Source organism: Trachemys scripta, chromosome 6 (genome assembly GCF_013100865.1).
Source record: "Trachemys scripta elegans isolate TJP31775 chromosome 6, CAS_Tse_1.0, whole genome shotgun sequence".
In the NCBI taxonomy this organism is placed as follows: domain Eukaryota; kingdom Metazoa; phylum Chordata; order Testudines; family Emydidae; genus Trachemys; species Trachemys scripta.
Window position 1 is genome coordinate 102,131,271 of NC_048303.1, and position 19,031 is coordinate 102,150,301.

At 41.6% G+C, this 19,031-nt stretch overlaps 1 protein-coding gene across 3 annotated transcripts in view; it reads right to left on the minus strand.

The window, feature by feature from the left end:
- Nucleotides 1-9,032: 9,032 nt before the first annotated feature.
- Nucleotides 9,033-19,031, minus strand: part of SNAPC3 (small nuclear RNA activating complex polypeptide 3) — a 40,268-nt gene continuing 30,269 nt past the window's right edge. The window contains exons 9-10 of one of the 3 annotated variants that reach the window (XR_004646112.1): nt 16,519-18,450; nt 9,033-9,243 (exon numbers count right to left, since the gene is read on the minus strand). Coding sequence is in view for 1 of the 3 variants with exons in the window: in XM_034773447.1 (XP_034629338.1) it covers nt 18,303-18,450 (148 nt within the window). In the remaining 2 variants the exon portion in view is untranslated. Of the gene's footprint in view, nt 9,244-12,107; nt 18,451-19,031 lie in introns of those variants that run through there. The other 2 variants (XR_004646113.1, XM_034773447.1) reach the window with 2 other exon arrangements.

Genomic DNA, 19,031 nt, shown 5'->3' on the forward strand with positions numbered 1-19,031 from the left:
GAGAATGGTGAATTTAGAAATCCAAGCTCAGCATTGTGCCTGCCAGTGTCCCATCAGATTGATAATTATCAATAATCTGTGGGAGGCTGAAAATGTTCAGGTGTCAGGGATTTGTTCTGTATATAGCGTCCAATTACTTCATAGATTGCAGTGCTTTTACCCAATATGCAGTCATGTTTTTCCATATCAAAAGCTGCTAGATAGACAAGTGTAGGTGTGAAGGCAGCAGGTGGTGCCCTTTCATCAAAATCACTAAGAGAAAAGGGAAGTGTGGATATTCTGTTCCATTAGTACTTTATCAGAAGGTTGTTTCTAGTACTGGAAAGTTAAAATTGTTCACTGTTGTGCAACAGTCTTGCAAAACTGTGAAAGTTTACCAGCCGGGCAGAACTTGCCTGCTGCCTACTATGGTGTTCAGGTGAAGGGAATTTTTATTTGGCCAGCCCCCCCCACCCCCCCAAAAAATTACAGATGCTAGGGAAGTAACATTTAGGAAGTTTGTTGTACAGAATTGTTTTCTTATAGTATACATTTTTAATAGCATAGTAATTGCATTATTGACACTAACATTTCAAACTTGAGTGACTCTAATCAAAGGTATTTGTATAACTATGTACATATACGTGCTGATCCAGTTAGGCAGATGCTGTAGATGTGTCATTGATGTTTTGAGTTTCTGTATCCAGAAGCACTGGTCTCATCATTGAATCTGATGAGATTAATTCCATGTTCCCTGACTTGTCATGAGTCTGTTACCAACCCCTCAAATTAATTTGACTGTTGTGGATATTGTATGAAAATGTTTTCTGACAATTGCAGAAGCAGTGCAATATGAAATATTGTTGAATTGATATACGACACTGTTAGTCTCAGTACAGCTTAGTCTGTATTGTACACCTCTACCCCGATATAATGTGACCCGATATAACACGAATTCAGATATAATGCGGTAAAGCAGTGCTCCGGGGGGGCGGGGCTGCGCACTCCGGTGGATCAAAGCAAATTCGATATAATACAGTTTCACCTATAACACGGTAAGATTTTTTGGCTCCGAGGACAGCATTATATTGAGGTAGAGGTGTATGTAGGGAAAACAAATCACTAATGTAAAATCATATTTGAGATTTAAGACAGCAGCCTTACCCCTCTTGCCCATTATCTGTATGCATTACAACAGCATCTTTCGTTACATAATCACGAAACCTTCCACTCTAAGAAAAAGCTACTACATATGCATCCATTGTTAGAGGGGAAAAGGTACAATTTAAATACTACACACCACTTTATTTACTATATCCATACAGGAGCAATAGGAAAGTGTGTTAGGTAAGAATTTTAGTATTCATATTGATCTAAAATAGCACAGCCCATCTTCAGAATTATTTAGAATAGGGAGGTTTTCCAGAAAGGGCAGATCTGCTCTGCAGTGAGAGCATTTCTATGCAGAAATCAAGCACCAAAATGATCTAACTTCAAACTAACCATTCTCTTTTTTCCCACCAAGCAAGGAGCAGGGCCTGAATAACTTAAGGTATGTCTACATTGAAGCTGGAATGTGTAAATTCAAGCTTGAGGAGAGAGAGCCATGCTAATTCTAATCAAGCTAGCATGCTAAAAACAGAAATGTAACCATGATGGCCTGACGGTAGGGAGCAGCTACCCCTCCTCTCCTCCCTTCCCTAAGTATGTACTTATGGTCTTGGACCAGATTGTACTTGAGGTTGGGTAGTCCCTCCCCAGTCACGCCACCACGGCCACACTTCCCTTTTTTAGTGTGCTACCTTGATCAGCCCTAGCATGGGTATGTCTCCTCGAGATGGAATTTATACCTTCCAGCTCTGAAGTAGATGTACGCTCAGGTAAAAGGGTCTTACAAGGTGTTAGCCCCTTAGGCACTATTTTCTTGCATTCTGCAAAGAACTAAAGATCAGCTGCTGATCAAATCGTGAAATGAAAGTGGTAGATCTGCCTGGTTATAACTCTTGCTCAGTCTCTGCCTCTACTTGCACAGGTGCTCAGGAGAAGGGCTAAAAGAGTGACTGACTGGGGGAAAAGGGGAGAATGCCTGAAGTAGTTGAGCCTCAATTCCCGGAGGGTCATTGGATTGGGAGCCTTTATGTAAACTTACTCCATTCTTGTTATGTTGTCTCTTGACAGGACTTTGCTGACTGAAAATATTTTGTTTGCTAAATCATTTCAGCAGCTTAGAATGACCTGTGGGCCTTGGGCAAAACTAGAAGTTAAACCTATTAGGGCATGGTTTATTTTTCTTGTCTTGTGTGCATTGTGCATTGCTATAACCTCATGTATCCCTTCCACAACAACCCGCAACCTGAACATGATCCTTCAGTGAGGCTTTAAATGCAACACTATAGAAATGATACTAACACACTGCCATTAAGAAAAGTTTAAGATCATTTAATGTACGTTGGAGTTGGGCGCATCTGTAGTAGAGCATTTTGTTTAGTGCAGGTCAATAATCATGTCTAGCTGAACTCTCATATTGGTCTGGCAAAAAACTTGAGTTACGCTCATCAAAAATAAATCCTTGTGGCTAGCTGCTTGCTCACCTAACAAAATATGTAAAGTACCATGTGCCTGTGAAGACAGCTTAACCAACACGAGTGATGTATTGTGGAGAGTCAAATGGAAATTAACAATTTTTCAATGCTTATACTAAACTTAGCATTTTGGAGCAAACTTCTTGTCATTCTTTGTAACAGTAGCAGTGTAGGGTGTATGAATGTGAAAAGCAAGAGCACTGCTGTGTTTTTCCTAGCTGGCTGTAGGGTGTAGATGGAAAGTTTCAGAATCACTCAGTTTTATTGTGTCTTGTAAGCAAGACATTTTTCTACACTAGCACTCAATTATATTCTATTACAAATTAGTTAACATACAATTCTATAAACTTATGCTCCATTTTTTAAATTTCTCTTAATTGCACAGTGTCTAAATTATAGATGCAAGCAATTTGTTTATTTTCCTACATGTTTAAGGAAAAAACTCCTTGTATATAATCTGAATTAATGTGCACTAAAATTGAGTCCCTGGACAGCTCATTGTTCATTTTAAGTGGATACCTATGTGTATAGATGGAGATATCTGTATTGTCACCCACATCTATTACCCACAAAAATTTAACTTTTGCATTAGTAGTTTTCCCTATCATTTTTATGCTCTAACACTATTCATGAAGACTAAGTAATAAAGCAACCTAGCATCAAAAGTAATACAGATACAGTGTCTCTCCCTAGGTCCCCCAATCTCCTTCAACCAAAACAGGGATAGCTATATATAATATCGAGGGAAGGTCTTCACTATTTTCCTGATCAGGAGTTTAGAACAAGCAAAGTAGAGAGGGCTCCTGAATGCCCCATCTCAACTTTTAGAAAATACTTAGTAACATGAAAAGACAAGCCATCAAGTCAGGAGACACTTAAAATTTGCAGTGTTGTAACTAGGTCACAAAAGTGGGCTAAATCTCACTTAAATATTTGGCCCAGTTATCTGACCCTGTTACATTTATTGTGAGACACAACTTAATTGTGTTGTGTGTCCCTAGCCTATATTTTCATAGTGTAGATGGGTCTTTCCATTTAAACCTGGATGCAGATAAACTAATATTTAGCCTTATTGAATATATACTAAGTATTAGTTTAAATTTAGCATTTCTGTTGTCCAGGTGCATAACACCATGTCTATTATGCTTCACATTTTTATTAATTATATAGTCTATAGCTGTGCATGACACTTTAAAATAGAGGTCATAGCATCCTTGCCTTGAAGAAGCCTACAATCAAAGGCCCCAATCCTGCAGATTAAGGTGCATAATTGGACCATGGACCCATTCGCTGTAACTTGCAGAGGCCTCGGTATGATGAAAACCAATAAGATAAGTTGTAGCAGCAAGTCACAAGGAGAGAGGCTGCTGCTGCTCAGGGACACTAGGTCCACAAGCCACATAGACTGAGCTTTAAAAAGTTTGATTACATAAACACTAAGATCTGTACATTTGCGTATACCAGAATCCACTTAAACAATCACTAGAAGATACAAAACCTATTAAGGTACTAAATTTTAGTACATCCATATATATATATATATATATAATATAGCTCCTATACACGAGCAGTTTTTGTCCCTTAACCAGAAATATATAGAAAACACAATTTGCATCCATAGTGTTGGCACTGAATGAGTGATTAAGAAACTAAACAATGCATCAATTTGCAGAACTGAACATTGATCTTTGTATACTTAATTTTTAATAGAATTAAAATATAAAATTATGTACTAGGTATAGTAAAATAAAATGTCTTCCTTACAGGATATTAAAAATACCACCTTGAATTCCACCTCCAAATTCAACAGTAGCCACTGCTGCTCCCAGTATAACCCTCAACTGTCTACACATCAAAATTAATCCAGAATAAGGTAAAGTGTGAATTCAAAACATTTTCCTCAGATGAAATGTATACACTGTACAGTTGGCCAAATGCATTAAGGGAGATGCTTAGTAGTTCACTTGTTTCTAAAGCAATAGACAGGTACTCCACGCAGATACCAATATGAACGGTTGGTTCACCTCCTGCGCTGTTGTCCACCTGGCCCTCAAAATAGAGAACAGTGGCCGTGGTGAGGTGAAAGGGAGTATCTGGACCATCACTTTGCTCCAGCAATCCCTGGCTTACCTTCTGGTTCTTTGTGGTCACAGGCAGCTGGGTAGAGTAACACTAAACTACCCCATGCAACAGGCTTGCAATCAACCCCAACGTGGGAGCTGCAGCTGGAGTACCGGCATCGACGGCGAGCACTTCTGGGATTGATTTATCGCATCTAGACAAGACGCGATAAATCGATCCTAGAAGATCGATTGCTTACCGCCGGACCCGGAGGTAAGTGTAGACCTACCCTTACTCTGGAGTAAGAGCATCAACAGATGGAGTTCCTCAGGAGCAGCTATTCTGGAATCACCCCCTGTGCAGATGTGAACTGTCACCACATTCAGCTATGTGATCTCAAAATGCACTCTTGTGTAGAATGCATTAAAGCAGTCAAATGATGATGGGACAGAGAGGCATGGCTGTGCAGCTAAATCTGCAAACAAAAAAAACTCACTCACTTTGTATATGCAGATGGTGGCTTTACACTGGGATGTGTACACCATCCACATGCTTAGAGCTGGTCAGGAAGTGTGTTTTATTGCTCAGGAAAAAATTTTGAAGAAAACAATATTTTTGCACTGTCTACCCATGCAATTTTGCAATGTGTCCCTATACCTGTGCTGAACTGCACTATGTTCTGGGTACTGATCCCACAGTTCAGTTTCAAGTGACTGCACATATCCCTTCCAATGTAGGTGTGTGCGTATCTTGTGCAGTTGTCAGATTTTCCCCTTCGTGGTACCCATGGGGGCAGCGTGAGTGCCCGCTGGTACTTCGTGCCACTGCACACAGGTATAAAGGGCCACACTGTCCCTTCTTACTGCCAGTGACTGTTGTTGGAGCTGTGATCCTTGCATTTGCAAGTCTTCCCTCTTAGTGTACATAGTACCTATAGTATTAGTTTTCAGTCTATTGTATTGTGTTCGTACATAGTTAGATACAAGAATAAATTTAGAGTAGTATTTTTCTAGAGTGGTGTTACCAGTTCCCGTTTGGGTACCAGGCTTGGTACCAGACTAATGCCGCCTTTTCCAGGCTTCAAGCCTGTTGCTCATATAACAAATCTATGCCATTGAGCAACCCACACCACAGCTGCCTTAAGTGTCTGGGAGAGGTGTATGTGGTGTCACATCTGTACATGGTTCAAACCCCAATGAAAAAGACAGGGCTGCCAGACTTAAGTACCCGCTTATGGAGTCTGTGTATGTCCACATCTGTTAGGAGTGCTCCCCCCCATCTGACTGAGACAAGAGGCAGATTCTCGGCGGTACCTAAGAAGAGGCTTCATAAGTCTTCCAAAGATTGGCTAAACGTGCCTTTGAAATCTATGGTGAAGGCACTGAGTGGAGGTAAGGACTCAGAAGTGCCCTCAAAGAAGAGACAACCCTAGAGGCAGTCCGTAAATCAGGAGGGATTGCTGACTCTGAAGCCCAGAATGGAGCTGTTCAGACCAGTTCTTGAAGGCCCAGTACAACTTTTGGTACAGCAGACTTGGGAGCCCTTTCTGGTGCTCTCTACACCCAAGGCTGTCGAGGCAGCCACAGAGTTGCTTAACCTTAAGTCTCCGATGATTTATACACCAGTAAAAAAAAGAAAACTGTTTCACCCCAGCAGTCCCAGCGGTTTCATCCCTTCTTGCCACATAGCCAGGACCTGTCCAAAAAGAGGCAGAAGTTACAAGAAGCATCATCCATTTGCCCCCCTCTTCTGCACCTGCCAGTTCTTATAAGCAAACCGGGTCTTCTAAACCATCATTTTGACCTGTTGGTTGAAAGCAGTCTACAACTTCCCAGAGTACCATTTTGGTCAACGGTCTGTCCTGCTTGGACCTACATCACTATGGATCAGTCGGTGTTAATCACAGTGGAACTGGGATACACCCTTCAATTTATTTCTATTCCCCTTTTCCATCTGCCTTTCCGGTCCCTCTTCACAGGCCACGTTCACGAGTGTGCCTTTTCATGAGATGTCTCTCCTTCTCATGGGGGCCATACAGGAAGTTCCCATGTCATTCAGACCAAAGGGATTTTACTCCCATTTCTTCGTAAAGAAAACAAAATTCTGGATGGTTATTCTGGCATCTATTATCCCTTCCTTAGCTACTGGGGACTGGTATTTGGCTCTTGACTTAAAGGATGCTTATTTTCATGTAGCGATTCATCAGAAAGTTTCATAGTCAATGGATCTTACTACCAATTTGCAGTACAGCCTTTTAGACTGTCAGCAGCCCCTTGTGTATTTACAAAATGCAGGACAGCAGTTGCAGCATTCCTGCGAAGGTTGGGAGTCCTATTCCATTACCTAGACAGCTGGCTAGTAAGAGGCCAGTCCAGGTCTCAGGTATTCTCTAGCATAGTGACTATTCAGTCCACTTTCGATGCACTGGGTTTCCTAATCAATACAAAGAAATCTATTCTGACTCTGGTTCAAAGAACAGAATTCATTGGGCTGTCTTGAACTCTACAAAGGTCAGGGCTTTCCTACTGGAGCAGAGATTACAAAAAAGGCAGGTCACTGCTCTAGACCTAATAGTGCACCCTGGCACTATGGTTCCGCCACAAACTTCTAGGTTCACATGAGGCGTGCACTTACATGGTGCAGCATGCCAGACTGCACCTCAGAGAACTGTAGGGGTGGTTTGTCTGTTCACTGACCCATCATCATATGGACATGGTGGTTCAAAAACCTGCTCAGGTCTTGTCCTCCCTGGACTAGTGGACAAAACCCTTGAATGTTTGCATGGGAGTTCCCTTTTACCTTCCACAGCAGAGACACACTGCAGTCACACATGCATCAAATCTAGGTTGGGGAGCTACTTAGGTCCCCTTCAGACTCAGGGGCTTTGGTCTCCACAGGTCTAAGCCTCCATATAAATATCAGGGAGCTTCAGGCCATCTGTTTGCCTGCCTGATGTTCTTTCAACATATTGGGGTGGAATTTGTTGATATTCAGACAACACAGCAGCCATGTTCTATGTAGACAAACAAGGAGGGCTCGATCGATGAAGTTATGCCAGTAGGCAATCCTTTGGAAATTTTGCATTGCCAGTTCCGTCCTGAAAGCTGCTTACCTTCTGGGAGTTCAAAAAACTCTGGCAGACTACCTGATCAGGTCTTTTGCAGGTCACCACACGTGGTCTCTTCCCCCAAATGTGTCAAGGTCCATTTTCCAGCAGTGGGGAACTTCCTGAGTGGACCTCTTTGCAGTAAGAGCAAACAAAATGTCATGTTTTGTTCTTGAGCAAGTCACAGCCTAGGTTCACTGACAGTTGCTTTCTTTCTACCCCGGTCAAAAGGCCTGTTGTAGGCCTTCCCTCTAGTTCTGCTCCTGCCCCAAGTCTTGGCCAAAGTCCAGCAAGATTCCTCTCACCTTATTCTAGTACCCCCAGGATGGCCCAGTCAATATTGGTTTTCGACTCTACTAGACCTGTCAGTCAAACTTCTACTGTTGCTCCTGAGAGAGGTGATCTCCCAGGACTACGCCACCTCTTTCATCCCAGCACTTGACATAGTCGATGCTCCATGGTTGACAAACTCAGAATGAGATTGCTCTAAGGGAGTGTAGAAAGTTCTGCTGAGTAGCAGGAAGCCTTTAACTAGGTCTATTTACCTTGCAAAATGGAATAGATTCTCTGTTGGGTCTACTCAAAGAGGTGGTGCCCCAGTTCAAGCTCCAGTTTACCAGATCTTGGACTATCTTTTGTTTCTGAAACAACAAGAGTTAGCTCTTAGTTCCATCAGAGTCCACCAGGCAACTATTCCACCCTCCCATGGATACCAATCTATTTTTTCAAATCCTATGTCCATCAGATTTCTAAAGGGTTTGCACAGATTATACTCACAGGTTCACAGCCCAGTTCCACAGTGGAATTTAAATTTAGTTCTAGCAAAGTTGATGGGTTCTTTCTGTGAGCTGCTAGCAACTTGTTCTATTACACCAGTCTATGAGGGTGGCTCTCTTGGTTGTTGAAAGCTTGGTCAGGACAGTAGGGGAGATATGAGCTTTAGTATCAGAGCCTCCCTATACAATTTTATTTAGGGATAAGGTTTTCCTTAGGCCTCACCCAAAAGTCCTGACTAAAGTTGTTTCTGATTTTCATATTAATAGAGCAATTTACTTACCAACTTTCTTTCCAAAGCCTCATTTGAGTAAATGGGAGGAAAAACTCCATACTCTAAATGTCGGAAGAGCTTTGGCTTTTTACCTGGATCAGACTAGGCCATTCAGGTTTATGTTTCAGCTCTTCATTGCAGTTTCAGACAGACTAAAGGGCCACCCACTAGATCGCTGCCTGGATCTCCAGCCATATTAATTTATGCTACCGATTGGCTGATACTGCTCCTTCAAGTAAAGTTGTAGCTCACTCAGCTAGGTCACCAGCAGCTTTTGCAGCTTTTCCAGCTCATGTGTCCACCCTGGACATTTGTAAGATAGCAACGTGATCATCGGTCCATACCTTTGCCTCTCACTATGCCGTCTCTCATCAATCGAGAGATGATGCCAGATTTGGACAGGTGGTTTTACAATCCCTGTTTAAGTAGACTCCGAACTTGCCTCAAGTTCAAAGTGTTTGAGTCACCTACAGAGGAATGGACATACGCAATCATTCAAAGAAGAAAAACAGTTACCGACCTTTCCATAACGGTCGGTCTGTGAGAGATGTTGCACATTCCCATTCCACAACCTATCCTCCTTCCCCTCTCTGAGTCTCTCTTAGAAAGGAACAGACAGGGGTCAGAGGCAGTATGGTCCTCTATTGAGGCCAATCACACTACCCTGACAGGTGCTGCTGAGGGGGAAATCTCCAGCTGTGTACAAGGTGTGCGCACACACCTACAGAGGAATGGACATTTGCAGCACATCTTGAAGAACAACAGTTATGGAAAGATAGGTAACCATTTTTTCCCCCAACAACTCCTTCCGTAAGTGTCTTGTGGGAGATTTGAAAATGCATTCTGGGAATTGGGGGAAAGACAAACTTCTATTATTCTCCCAGGAACAAATTCACTGCTCTACAGCCAAAATGCTTCTGAAATAAATGCAGTCAAACTTTACTAATTCTGGGTCACTGAGAACGAAAATGGTGCTTCAAATTGTTGATTGGCTCTAGTTTTCAAGATACGCTATTGGGTCAGTATATACGACCCTTGACTTGGGAATGGCGGAGGATAAGTGAGTTATAAAGGGAAGGGATCTCAATTTAAACCAGAAATGACTAAAATACATCTTTGACTGGATCTATGAATAAATCTATGACTGGGTTTGGACAGTACTTGCTTTTTAGGCAAAACAATGACTGATGCAATCTGAAGCTGGTACTGCATCATACATGATATGAATTGCATCATGTTATTCCTAGAAGTCATGGATGATGCAATCATAAACGAAGCTTACATCACTCTGCTGAACAAATTGCCCTATATCAGCTCTAGAAATCCTACAGTGTCGTGCTCTCTTATTTGTCAGTGTTTGATTTTGCAAAGGGACACATTTCTGTTTAGCCAAAGTGAGCAGAGATGCCTCGTACTTGTGTGAACAGTGCAGATAACTTCTGCTGTTTGTGGTGAAGTGACTTTTGCATCACAAAAGCGCAGTATAACCACTATGGTTAAGAAAGCTTATCACCTTTATTTTGGCTGCAAAATTGGAGATCAGGACAAGAGGTGGGCCCCACACATATGCTGCAACACTTGTGCAACAAATCTTCGCCAGTGGTTGAACAGGAAAAGGAAATCTATGCCTTTTGCAGTGCCAATGATTTGGAGAGAGCCAACAGATCATACCAGCAATTGTTACTTCTGCATGGTGCCTCCAGTTGGGAAAGGTGTGTCAAAGAAGAAAAAGTGGACTGTGCATTATCCAAACATTCCATCAACTATATGCCCAGTACCCCACGGAGAAGGACTGCCGGTTCCTGATGCACCAGAATCATTCTCACTTGAGTCAGATGAGGAAGAGGATGAAACTTCTGGTCCTGAACCATCAATGTCACAGGACCCACATTTTCTCCCATCCTCCTCCTCTGAACCACACCTCATAACACAAGGTGAACTGAATGACCTTGTCAGGGAGTTGGAACTACCCAAGAGTAAGGCAGAGCTGTTGGGCTCCAGACTACAGCAATGGAATCTCCTGGCAGGTGATGTTAGGGTTTCCATGTTCCGTGACCATCAAAAGGATCTTGTCCCATTCTTCTTCATGGAAGGTGATCTTGTAGCCTGCAACAACATCGATGGTGTGATGGCAGCCCTCAACATCGTTCACGATCCAGGTGAGTGGAGACTGTTCATTGATTCATTGAAGACGAGTCTTAAAGCTGTTTTACTGCATAATGGCAATGTTTTGCCATCAATTCCAGTTGGTCATGCAGTCCATATGAAGGAAACCTATGACAACATGGAACAACTTTTGAGGTGCATAAACTGTGACCAACATCAGTGGCAGCTTTGTGGCGATTTGAAGGTTGTTGCTCTCTTGCTTGGTCTGCAGACTTGATACACAAAGTACTGCTGTTTTCTCTGCGAATGGGATAGTCGTGCAAGAGATTCCCACTACATCAAGAAAGATTGGCCACTCCGACAGTCACTGGAGCCTGGGAGGAAAAGTGTTCAGCATCCACCACTTGTTGAATCAAGGAAGATTTTGTTACCACCCTTACACATCAAGCTGGGTCTGATGAAGAACTTTGTCAAGGCCACTGACAAAACACAAGCAGCTTTCAAGTACCTCTGTGGAAAATTTCCAAGGTTAAGTGAAGCTAAGATAAAAGGAAGGTGTCTTTGTTGATCCTCGGATACGTGAACTTCTTCGAGATGATGCATTTGACCATGCACTGCGTGGCAAGGAAAAGACAGCACGGAAAGCCTTCCAGTTAGTGGCAATAAATTTTCTCGGAAACAACAAGGCAGACAACTACAGGTTGTTGGCGGAAAACCTCCTCAAGGCGTACAAAAGCCTTGGCTGCAACATGTCACTAAAGATACATTTTTTGCACTCTCATCTAGATTTTTTTCCACCAAACTGCGGAGCAGTGAGCGATGAGCACGGTGAGCGATTTCACCAGGACGTTGCAAAAATGGAGAAACGCTATCAGGGCACATGGAGCCCATCAATGCTTGCAGACTATTGCTGGACAGTGACAAGAGATGCTCCATTTAATGAATACAAGAGACAAGCCAAGAAGCGCTGAGTAGACACTGAATAGGACTAAACTAGGTACATAATAGTTTTTTGCCTTTTGTTTCATAATAAATTTTATTTATATAACCCTTTTGCTGATTTTTAAAGTGTTACATAAACAGGACAGGTGAAATATTATCATGTAAAGCAACCATAAACACATGAAAAGACCTAAGTTTATAATTTTTTATTATAACTCTATCTACACAATATACATAGACATAAAATGTAAAAACTTAAATATCTTAGAAACAGTAGCCAGTTGTTTTGTCATATTTGAATTCAGCACATCAAAATACATAATAAATAGCACATTTTATCTCTGAAGCAGACTTCTTCTCAAAAATTGTAGACCAGTGTTATTTCCAAATCCTTTTCATGAAATGGAGGTGAGATAACCAAGGCACTGTCAGGATGCTAAACTCTTCTAACAGAGGCAAGAACAGCTCTTGGTTTCTCACAAATTATACTTGTGCAAGAATAAGTTTAGTTACAGCCTTACTTTTCAAACCACAAGTTTACTAGTGTTCATGGAATTGGGCAATGTAACTAGGTGTTTTGTAAAGCAAAATGGTGCTGTTGTGATGTAAACTCAAGTGCCTGAGCAGGATTAGAAAGCAACATTGATCTGTTCAAGTCACTTTTTACTGTGAGATTGTACAGCAGTAGTAAAATCAAGGAGGAACTAAGATGTTCTAGGTTTCCTACTTTCCCTCAATGTGAGAAGCAAAGGTCTACCTCACCATTGTGCTGGCAAAGTGCTAAATGTTATGGGGTGGGAAATGCCAAAAGATTTGGCAAGGTTGAAAATATTTGGTTTAGAAACAAATGATGTTGGCATTTAATAGACTAACCACTACCTCTTCCTCACAACACTCAAGCTGGGAACTGAGATTTAAGATAACTGGATTCTGTAGCTAGGTTTTGCTAGCTTGTGAAGTGTTGAGAAGCTCAGGGTGAAACATGTTGTATCAGCACAAAATATTCTTTTCCTTAAAGGAAAACTGTAGTACATGGATAAAAGGTAAAGATCGTTCTAAATACTTTTTAGCAATCTTTCAAACTCTATCAGTACCATGCCTGGGCTTAGTTGCTATTTTCATAGCACATGCATTTCCCTGCAGGAACTGAAGACCGTAGGACTGAGACAGGACAAGTTTGTATGTGCCAAGAAGTGAGTACCTTAAATGCATTTTTTCACCAGACCCATTTGCCCTTCCCTGGGCCATTGAGAAGCAGAGGGCTTCATCCCTCTAAGACGTGAAAAGCCTCATGCTTCTCACAGGCTTCCGCCAACATAGCAGCCAGCCTCTTGGCAAGGATCAACTCCCAGCTCTCGTCTTATTCTTTCTGCTCTTTTAGTGTGCATCTCCTTCTCCCTCAACAACCAGCAGCAGGGGACATTGGGGTCAACAGTTGGACAGGCCAGTGCGAGATGGTCATAGCTCATCTATAGTAGAAATATGAGCATGGGTCATGTCTCCCGGGAGAAGAAACCCTCTCTGATCCTGCTCCAAGGCATTCTAGTGCTTGGGAACATCACCATTAGCCAGTGTCACAATCTCTGGTCTGTGATTTCCATTACATACAAATGGGTTCTGCTTGGCAGCAGGCGGTCAAGATTGTGTTCCCATTTGACTACTTTGTTACAGGTAAGACAAATTTTACTTATTTAGAGATTTATTCATGAGATCTAGCAACAAGAATAATGTTAGTGGATTTTCCTTCTTTTTTTTTTAAACTCCAGAGGCTAAAAAAAGCATCCCTGATGAATTTCTAGTTGAGTGGTTCTCAACCAGGGGTATATGTACCCAGAGGTGTTTGAGGAGGTTCATCAACTCATCTAGATGTTTACCTAGTTTTACAACAGGCTACATAAAAAGCCCTAGCACAGTCAGTACAAACTAAAATTTCATCCAGACAATGGCTTGTTTATACTGCTCGATATACTCTACACTGAAATGTAACTCCTCCTGGGAGTTCAAAATACTCTGGCAGACTGCCTGAGCAAGTCACCACGAGGGGTCTCTTCCCCAAAATGTGTCCAGATCCACTGAAATGTAAGTACAATATTTGTATTCCAATTGATGCTATAATCATATGGTAAAAATGAGACAGTAAGCAGTTTTTCAGTAGTAGTGGGGCTATGACACTTTTTCTGTCTGATTTTGTAAGCAAGTAACTTTTAAGTGAGGTGAAACTTGGGGGTACGCAAGACAAATCAGACTCCTGAAAGGGGTACAGTAGTCTGGAAAGGTTGATCCCAGGCAGAACTAGTTGCAAGAGCTCTCTTGTGCATGTACTCTCTCTATTCCTGAGAGGAGGCAAGGAGATCTCCTAGAGTAAGTGGGGTCTCCAGACTCTGAATGCTTTAGGCAGGATAGCCATTGCTCAGCCACAAGCCCTAATGTTGCCCTTTGTCACCTCAGAGCTCATATCTGTTCGTAGCTTATGTTCTAAAACTCTAACAAACCTAAACCAAGGCACAAATCTGTGGAAGGTGGTTTAAGATGCACCAGGTGCAGGAGGCACAGTCACATGTCGTATCAGGGGCAGTGACTGATGCTTGAAAGCAGATGACTGTTTTGAAGAGGCCCAATCTGGTCTAATTTTAGACATTGAGTAGGAGTGAGGCTGTGTGTCTGGATGCATGCCACCCTTACAATGCCTAGTTTTTACATCTCTGTCATGGCAACAGCTACTGGTATCAGGTGGAGATTTTTTTATATATATATATAAATAATAAAAATTAGCACTGCAGTCCAGTGGATTGGGCATTGAAGTGGGACTTAAGAGAGCTGAATTCTCTGCACAGCTATTTAGCTGACTTGCTGTGTGACCTTGAGCAAGTCTCTGCCTCCTTTTCCAGTTCCAGGCTTTGCTCACCTACTCTATTTAGTCTGTAAGCCTTTTGGATGAGAGACCCGTGCATTTCTTGCATGCTCACATGGTGCTGGTGCTTTTCAGTGCTGTGCAAGAGCCCTGCTTTCAATTCTTGCTTCTGTTTTTCTGAGCGCTTCAGTTAATACAACCAGCCAAAAAAGTCACAAGCCTGCACCTATAACAATGTAGGTGCTAAGAACTTGTCAGTAGTTTGATGGGAAGCTCATATGTATCATTGGCTGTATGTTGTGTGATCAAGTAATAAAAGTCCTATTGTAATGTTTAGGTGCCAAGACAACACAATTAAGGTTAATTCTGCATTTCTTGTCCCTAGTGCAATTAGTGCCAACTGTGTAACATTTTTTCATATAATAGGTATTCCTAAGAAACAAAAATATTACCAGTTAAAAACACTAGGTACGTAGACTAGGTACTAAGGCCTGGTCTACATGTAAAACTTAGGTTGACCTAGCTACTTCACTCAAGGCTATGAAAATTTCACAACTCGTACATCTACAGTAACCCGCACTGCAGATGCAGCTAGGTTGATGAAAGAATTCTTCTGTCAACCTAGCTATGGCCTCTTGAGGGGGCGGATTTACCACAGTGATGGAAAAACCCCTTCCATCACTATAGCAAGTGTCTACACTACCGAGCTACCGCTCTGCTGCTGTAAGGCTATGTCTACCTACAGCCACAAGTCAGCTTCATTCCATCTCAGAATGTTACTCTGCTCTTCTTGATGAGTGACTAAGCCAGAGAATATAAATAGATATGATCTTTGCTCATTTATCTTCATGGGGTGTTAAATAAATGTTGAAGTTGTGATCATTTAAATGCTAACATCATTAAACAAGTAGCCAAAACACAAATACCCAGCTGGTATCTTAGAAATTTAATTATAAATGGACAGCTGGGGCCATTACTAGGTTTGACTCAGAGGGCTCATTCAGAAGAAAACACTAAACCAAAACCAGACCCAGCTGTCCTGTGACTGCTCCTGGGACTCAAGGAATGAAAGGATTTTTCAAAACATAATTTGTGATCTTGTTACTCAATGTAGCATTCAAGTCACTTCATTTGACATGTGATAGGGCCAGAACACAACACATACAAGAAACGTAGCACTCCTCTATCTCCCCTGCAAAATACATAAATATAGCAAATTCTCACAACCAGAGCTGTAACTTGTGTCTCTGCACATTATCAGATAAATGGAGGACTGGCTCTAGCAAGTTTTTTTTTTTTTTTTTTTTAAGCTATATAAACCAGTCATTTTAAGGTAAGTTTGTCTGAGACTTTGCCTTGCAGAGGTGAGAAGGTGAAGTGGTTAATTAGTCAGGTTAGTTAGAGCAAACAGGATAGAAAAGAGTTTTATTATTAAAACTCTAGACCAAACAAATTTTGGGTTTCCTCATCTCAGAATTTCTCTTCTATCCTTTCTAGTAAGAAAACCTGTAATGATTGGCCTCTTAGAATTCAGATGGATAAGCTATCACACAACAGACAGCTGGTGTAATTTCTAAAGCTACTGTTTTATCTAATCACAGTTGCAGTGCTAAAGAGGATTGGAAAGCCCATATGTTAATAGAAGGCAGCCAAAGAAGAGGGGCTTGGGGAAGGTAAGCATCACTGGAATGCTACTCTTCGAAGGAAACATGAAAGTTGCATTCTAAAGGGAATTTTTTTAAAAGCCTTCATAGCAGCACAAACCAGCCTACTGTGAAAAGAGAGACAGAACACCAAGATAGGGCTCAAGAGCATGCATATTTCAAGTGTGTTTTCTACTCACATCCATCCACATTCTAGATACCAGCCATGACATAGCTCTGCCTTTATTAAGACCTTTTAAGAAGAAAAAAAAAAATGGATGAATTGCAAAGCTGGAACAGTGGTGAAATGTTTCCTATAGTCTTGCTTTCACCTGACTGGCTTCTCTCCCACTACTACCCAGTCTAAGATAGTGACTGTTTGAGTGTGGTGGATCAATCATCACTAAATGTACCACACACTCGCACTTAGACACTAAAAACTACCACAAATCTCCTCACCTTCCATCCCAAATGGAAGATGCACTTCTTTGACCTTATTTTCAAAGGACATATAGCACAGCAAATAGAGGAGTAAAATAAAAAATTTCACATAATTCTTCTCACAGTAGAGGAAAGGAGAAAGGACCATTGACTGATACTAGTCACAATGCTTAATGTGCCATGGGAAGGCATTCAGCTACAACAGTGATAGGCACAGTGTGACCCCGATCCCCTGCCAACATTTACACAGATACTTAATTTTTTAAGTCAGTGGGATTACACATATGCTTAACCTCACTATTGTGAGTAAGTGTTGGCAGGATGGAGGCATATAAAAACCTGAATCATATAGAATCAGTTCTGACAAACCCTTTTCATATATACACAGGGTGAAGGCACTTCCATGCCCAGCAAAGCTGATTTTTTGTGGGGGGGGAACTGATGGACTTTTTGAAATGTATGAGAGAAGAGCAATTCATGCTATTACTCTTACTAAACAGCAGAGGTCTGTTCTGTTCAACTTCCCAGAATTTCAGACTACTAAAAAACAAAAAACTTTACCTCTAGGCTCCCTGGAAGATTGAAATATATCTCGGCAAGCAGAGGACTCTTACTTATGTAATACTGCATGAGCAGAATAAACTTGGCTGACAGGTCACATTTTAATGACTATAGGACTTTATTAAGTTTCAGTAAAGAGAAGTCAAGTAATATTAAAATAGCAAAGATGCTCTTGCAATAATGCCCATTATGAACTTTAAAATGATAAACTCAGGAGCATAGGAATTGAAAGAAACATTAAATTAATTTGAAATGTAGCACACAGTGCATTGGTAAAACAACATATTTTACTCTTCACAAATGCCTCTTCCTTCAGAGAGAGAGAAGAAGAAAGGAAAATGTGTTGATTAACAACAAGCAGCCATTGCTTGAAGCAAAAGACCTGGAAATAAACTAGCATGCTGTGACTGGTTTCTTAGGATGTATTCTCTCCTCGTGATTGGTTTGGATTACTGCCATCAGAGTTAATGAAAGTCATCTGCCCTTGTTCAGAGGCAACTGTGGCCAGAATTTTCAAACCCGGGTGCTTACAAGTCAAATGGAGTATCCTTTGAAGTTAATGGAAGCCAAAGGAGCACAGCTTTTAACGATCAGATTTCTTTTATTCAGGACCCTAGCTTTGGACACCCGGATTTGTAAGTGTTAGTCTCTCTGCCTAGAAGTCTGTCGTTCCACATTTAATGTACTGTAGGCACTTTAAAAAAAGTAAACAGTACTCTTTTGCATTTTTATAGTTAAAACGAAGCATGGCTGAGGCTGTTTCCTCCACACTAATCCATTGTGTAAAAGTAAATGCTCCCTTTCTGGATTACCAACAAGATTCAAAAACTTGATGTGCGCAGGAATCCCCACTACTGAACAAAGGAACGATGGCCTATCCCAAACCCCAGCAGTATTTCAGACTACATCTGTTCAGAACCACCCAACCGCCACTGCAACAGATTCATGGTTCCAGTTCACTGAATTCATTCTCGTTGAAGCCTTAGTTGAAAGTCCCTGGGTCAACGTAAGGGTAAGCAAGGAACTCTCCCAGTTTATTGCCTTCTGCATCATAATGGAGCATTCGAAAACAAACATCACAGAAGAAACAGGGGTCCTCTGGAGCGAGACTGTCCTCGTTAGTCACCCACCTGCAGGTTTTAAAACACAGGTGTTTCACTTTAGACTGACACATTTGATGTGTATAGGATACACCCCCATCAAAATCTTATTCTTAGAGTCATTTCATATTTCACTGCATGTACAGGTGTTGAATGTAAGATACAGTAACCCAGTGGGGCGAGTCTTATCCTTGCCATCCTACTCCATTTCCCTACAGAGGCAGCTCTTTCCCAAACCTGTTTGCCAAGAACCTCATTCCCTGAATCACATCCACAAACTTGCTGCTGCAGCAGCATCTAGCAGGGGCTGTGTCCTTACTTGTTCTGTGAAGCGCTTAGCAAACTTTTAGGTACTCAAATTATAATATGAAGCTCCTGTTCATTGCCTGGCAACTTAAGTAACAAATCAAGACTGTATTTTGCCTGGGGAGGGCGAGGAATTTAGATATATAACAGCTTGCCCAATTATGCAAACTGCTTGAGCAACAACCAGATCTGTTCAGAGAATTGGGAATCAACTGAATGGAGAGACACACTTTGTTAGAAACAGGTTGAGATCATTGGGATTGACACTGAACACTGCCATCCAAAGTCTAGTGCTTTTCCTCTCG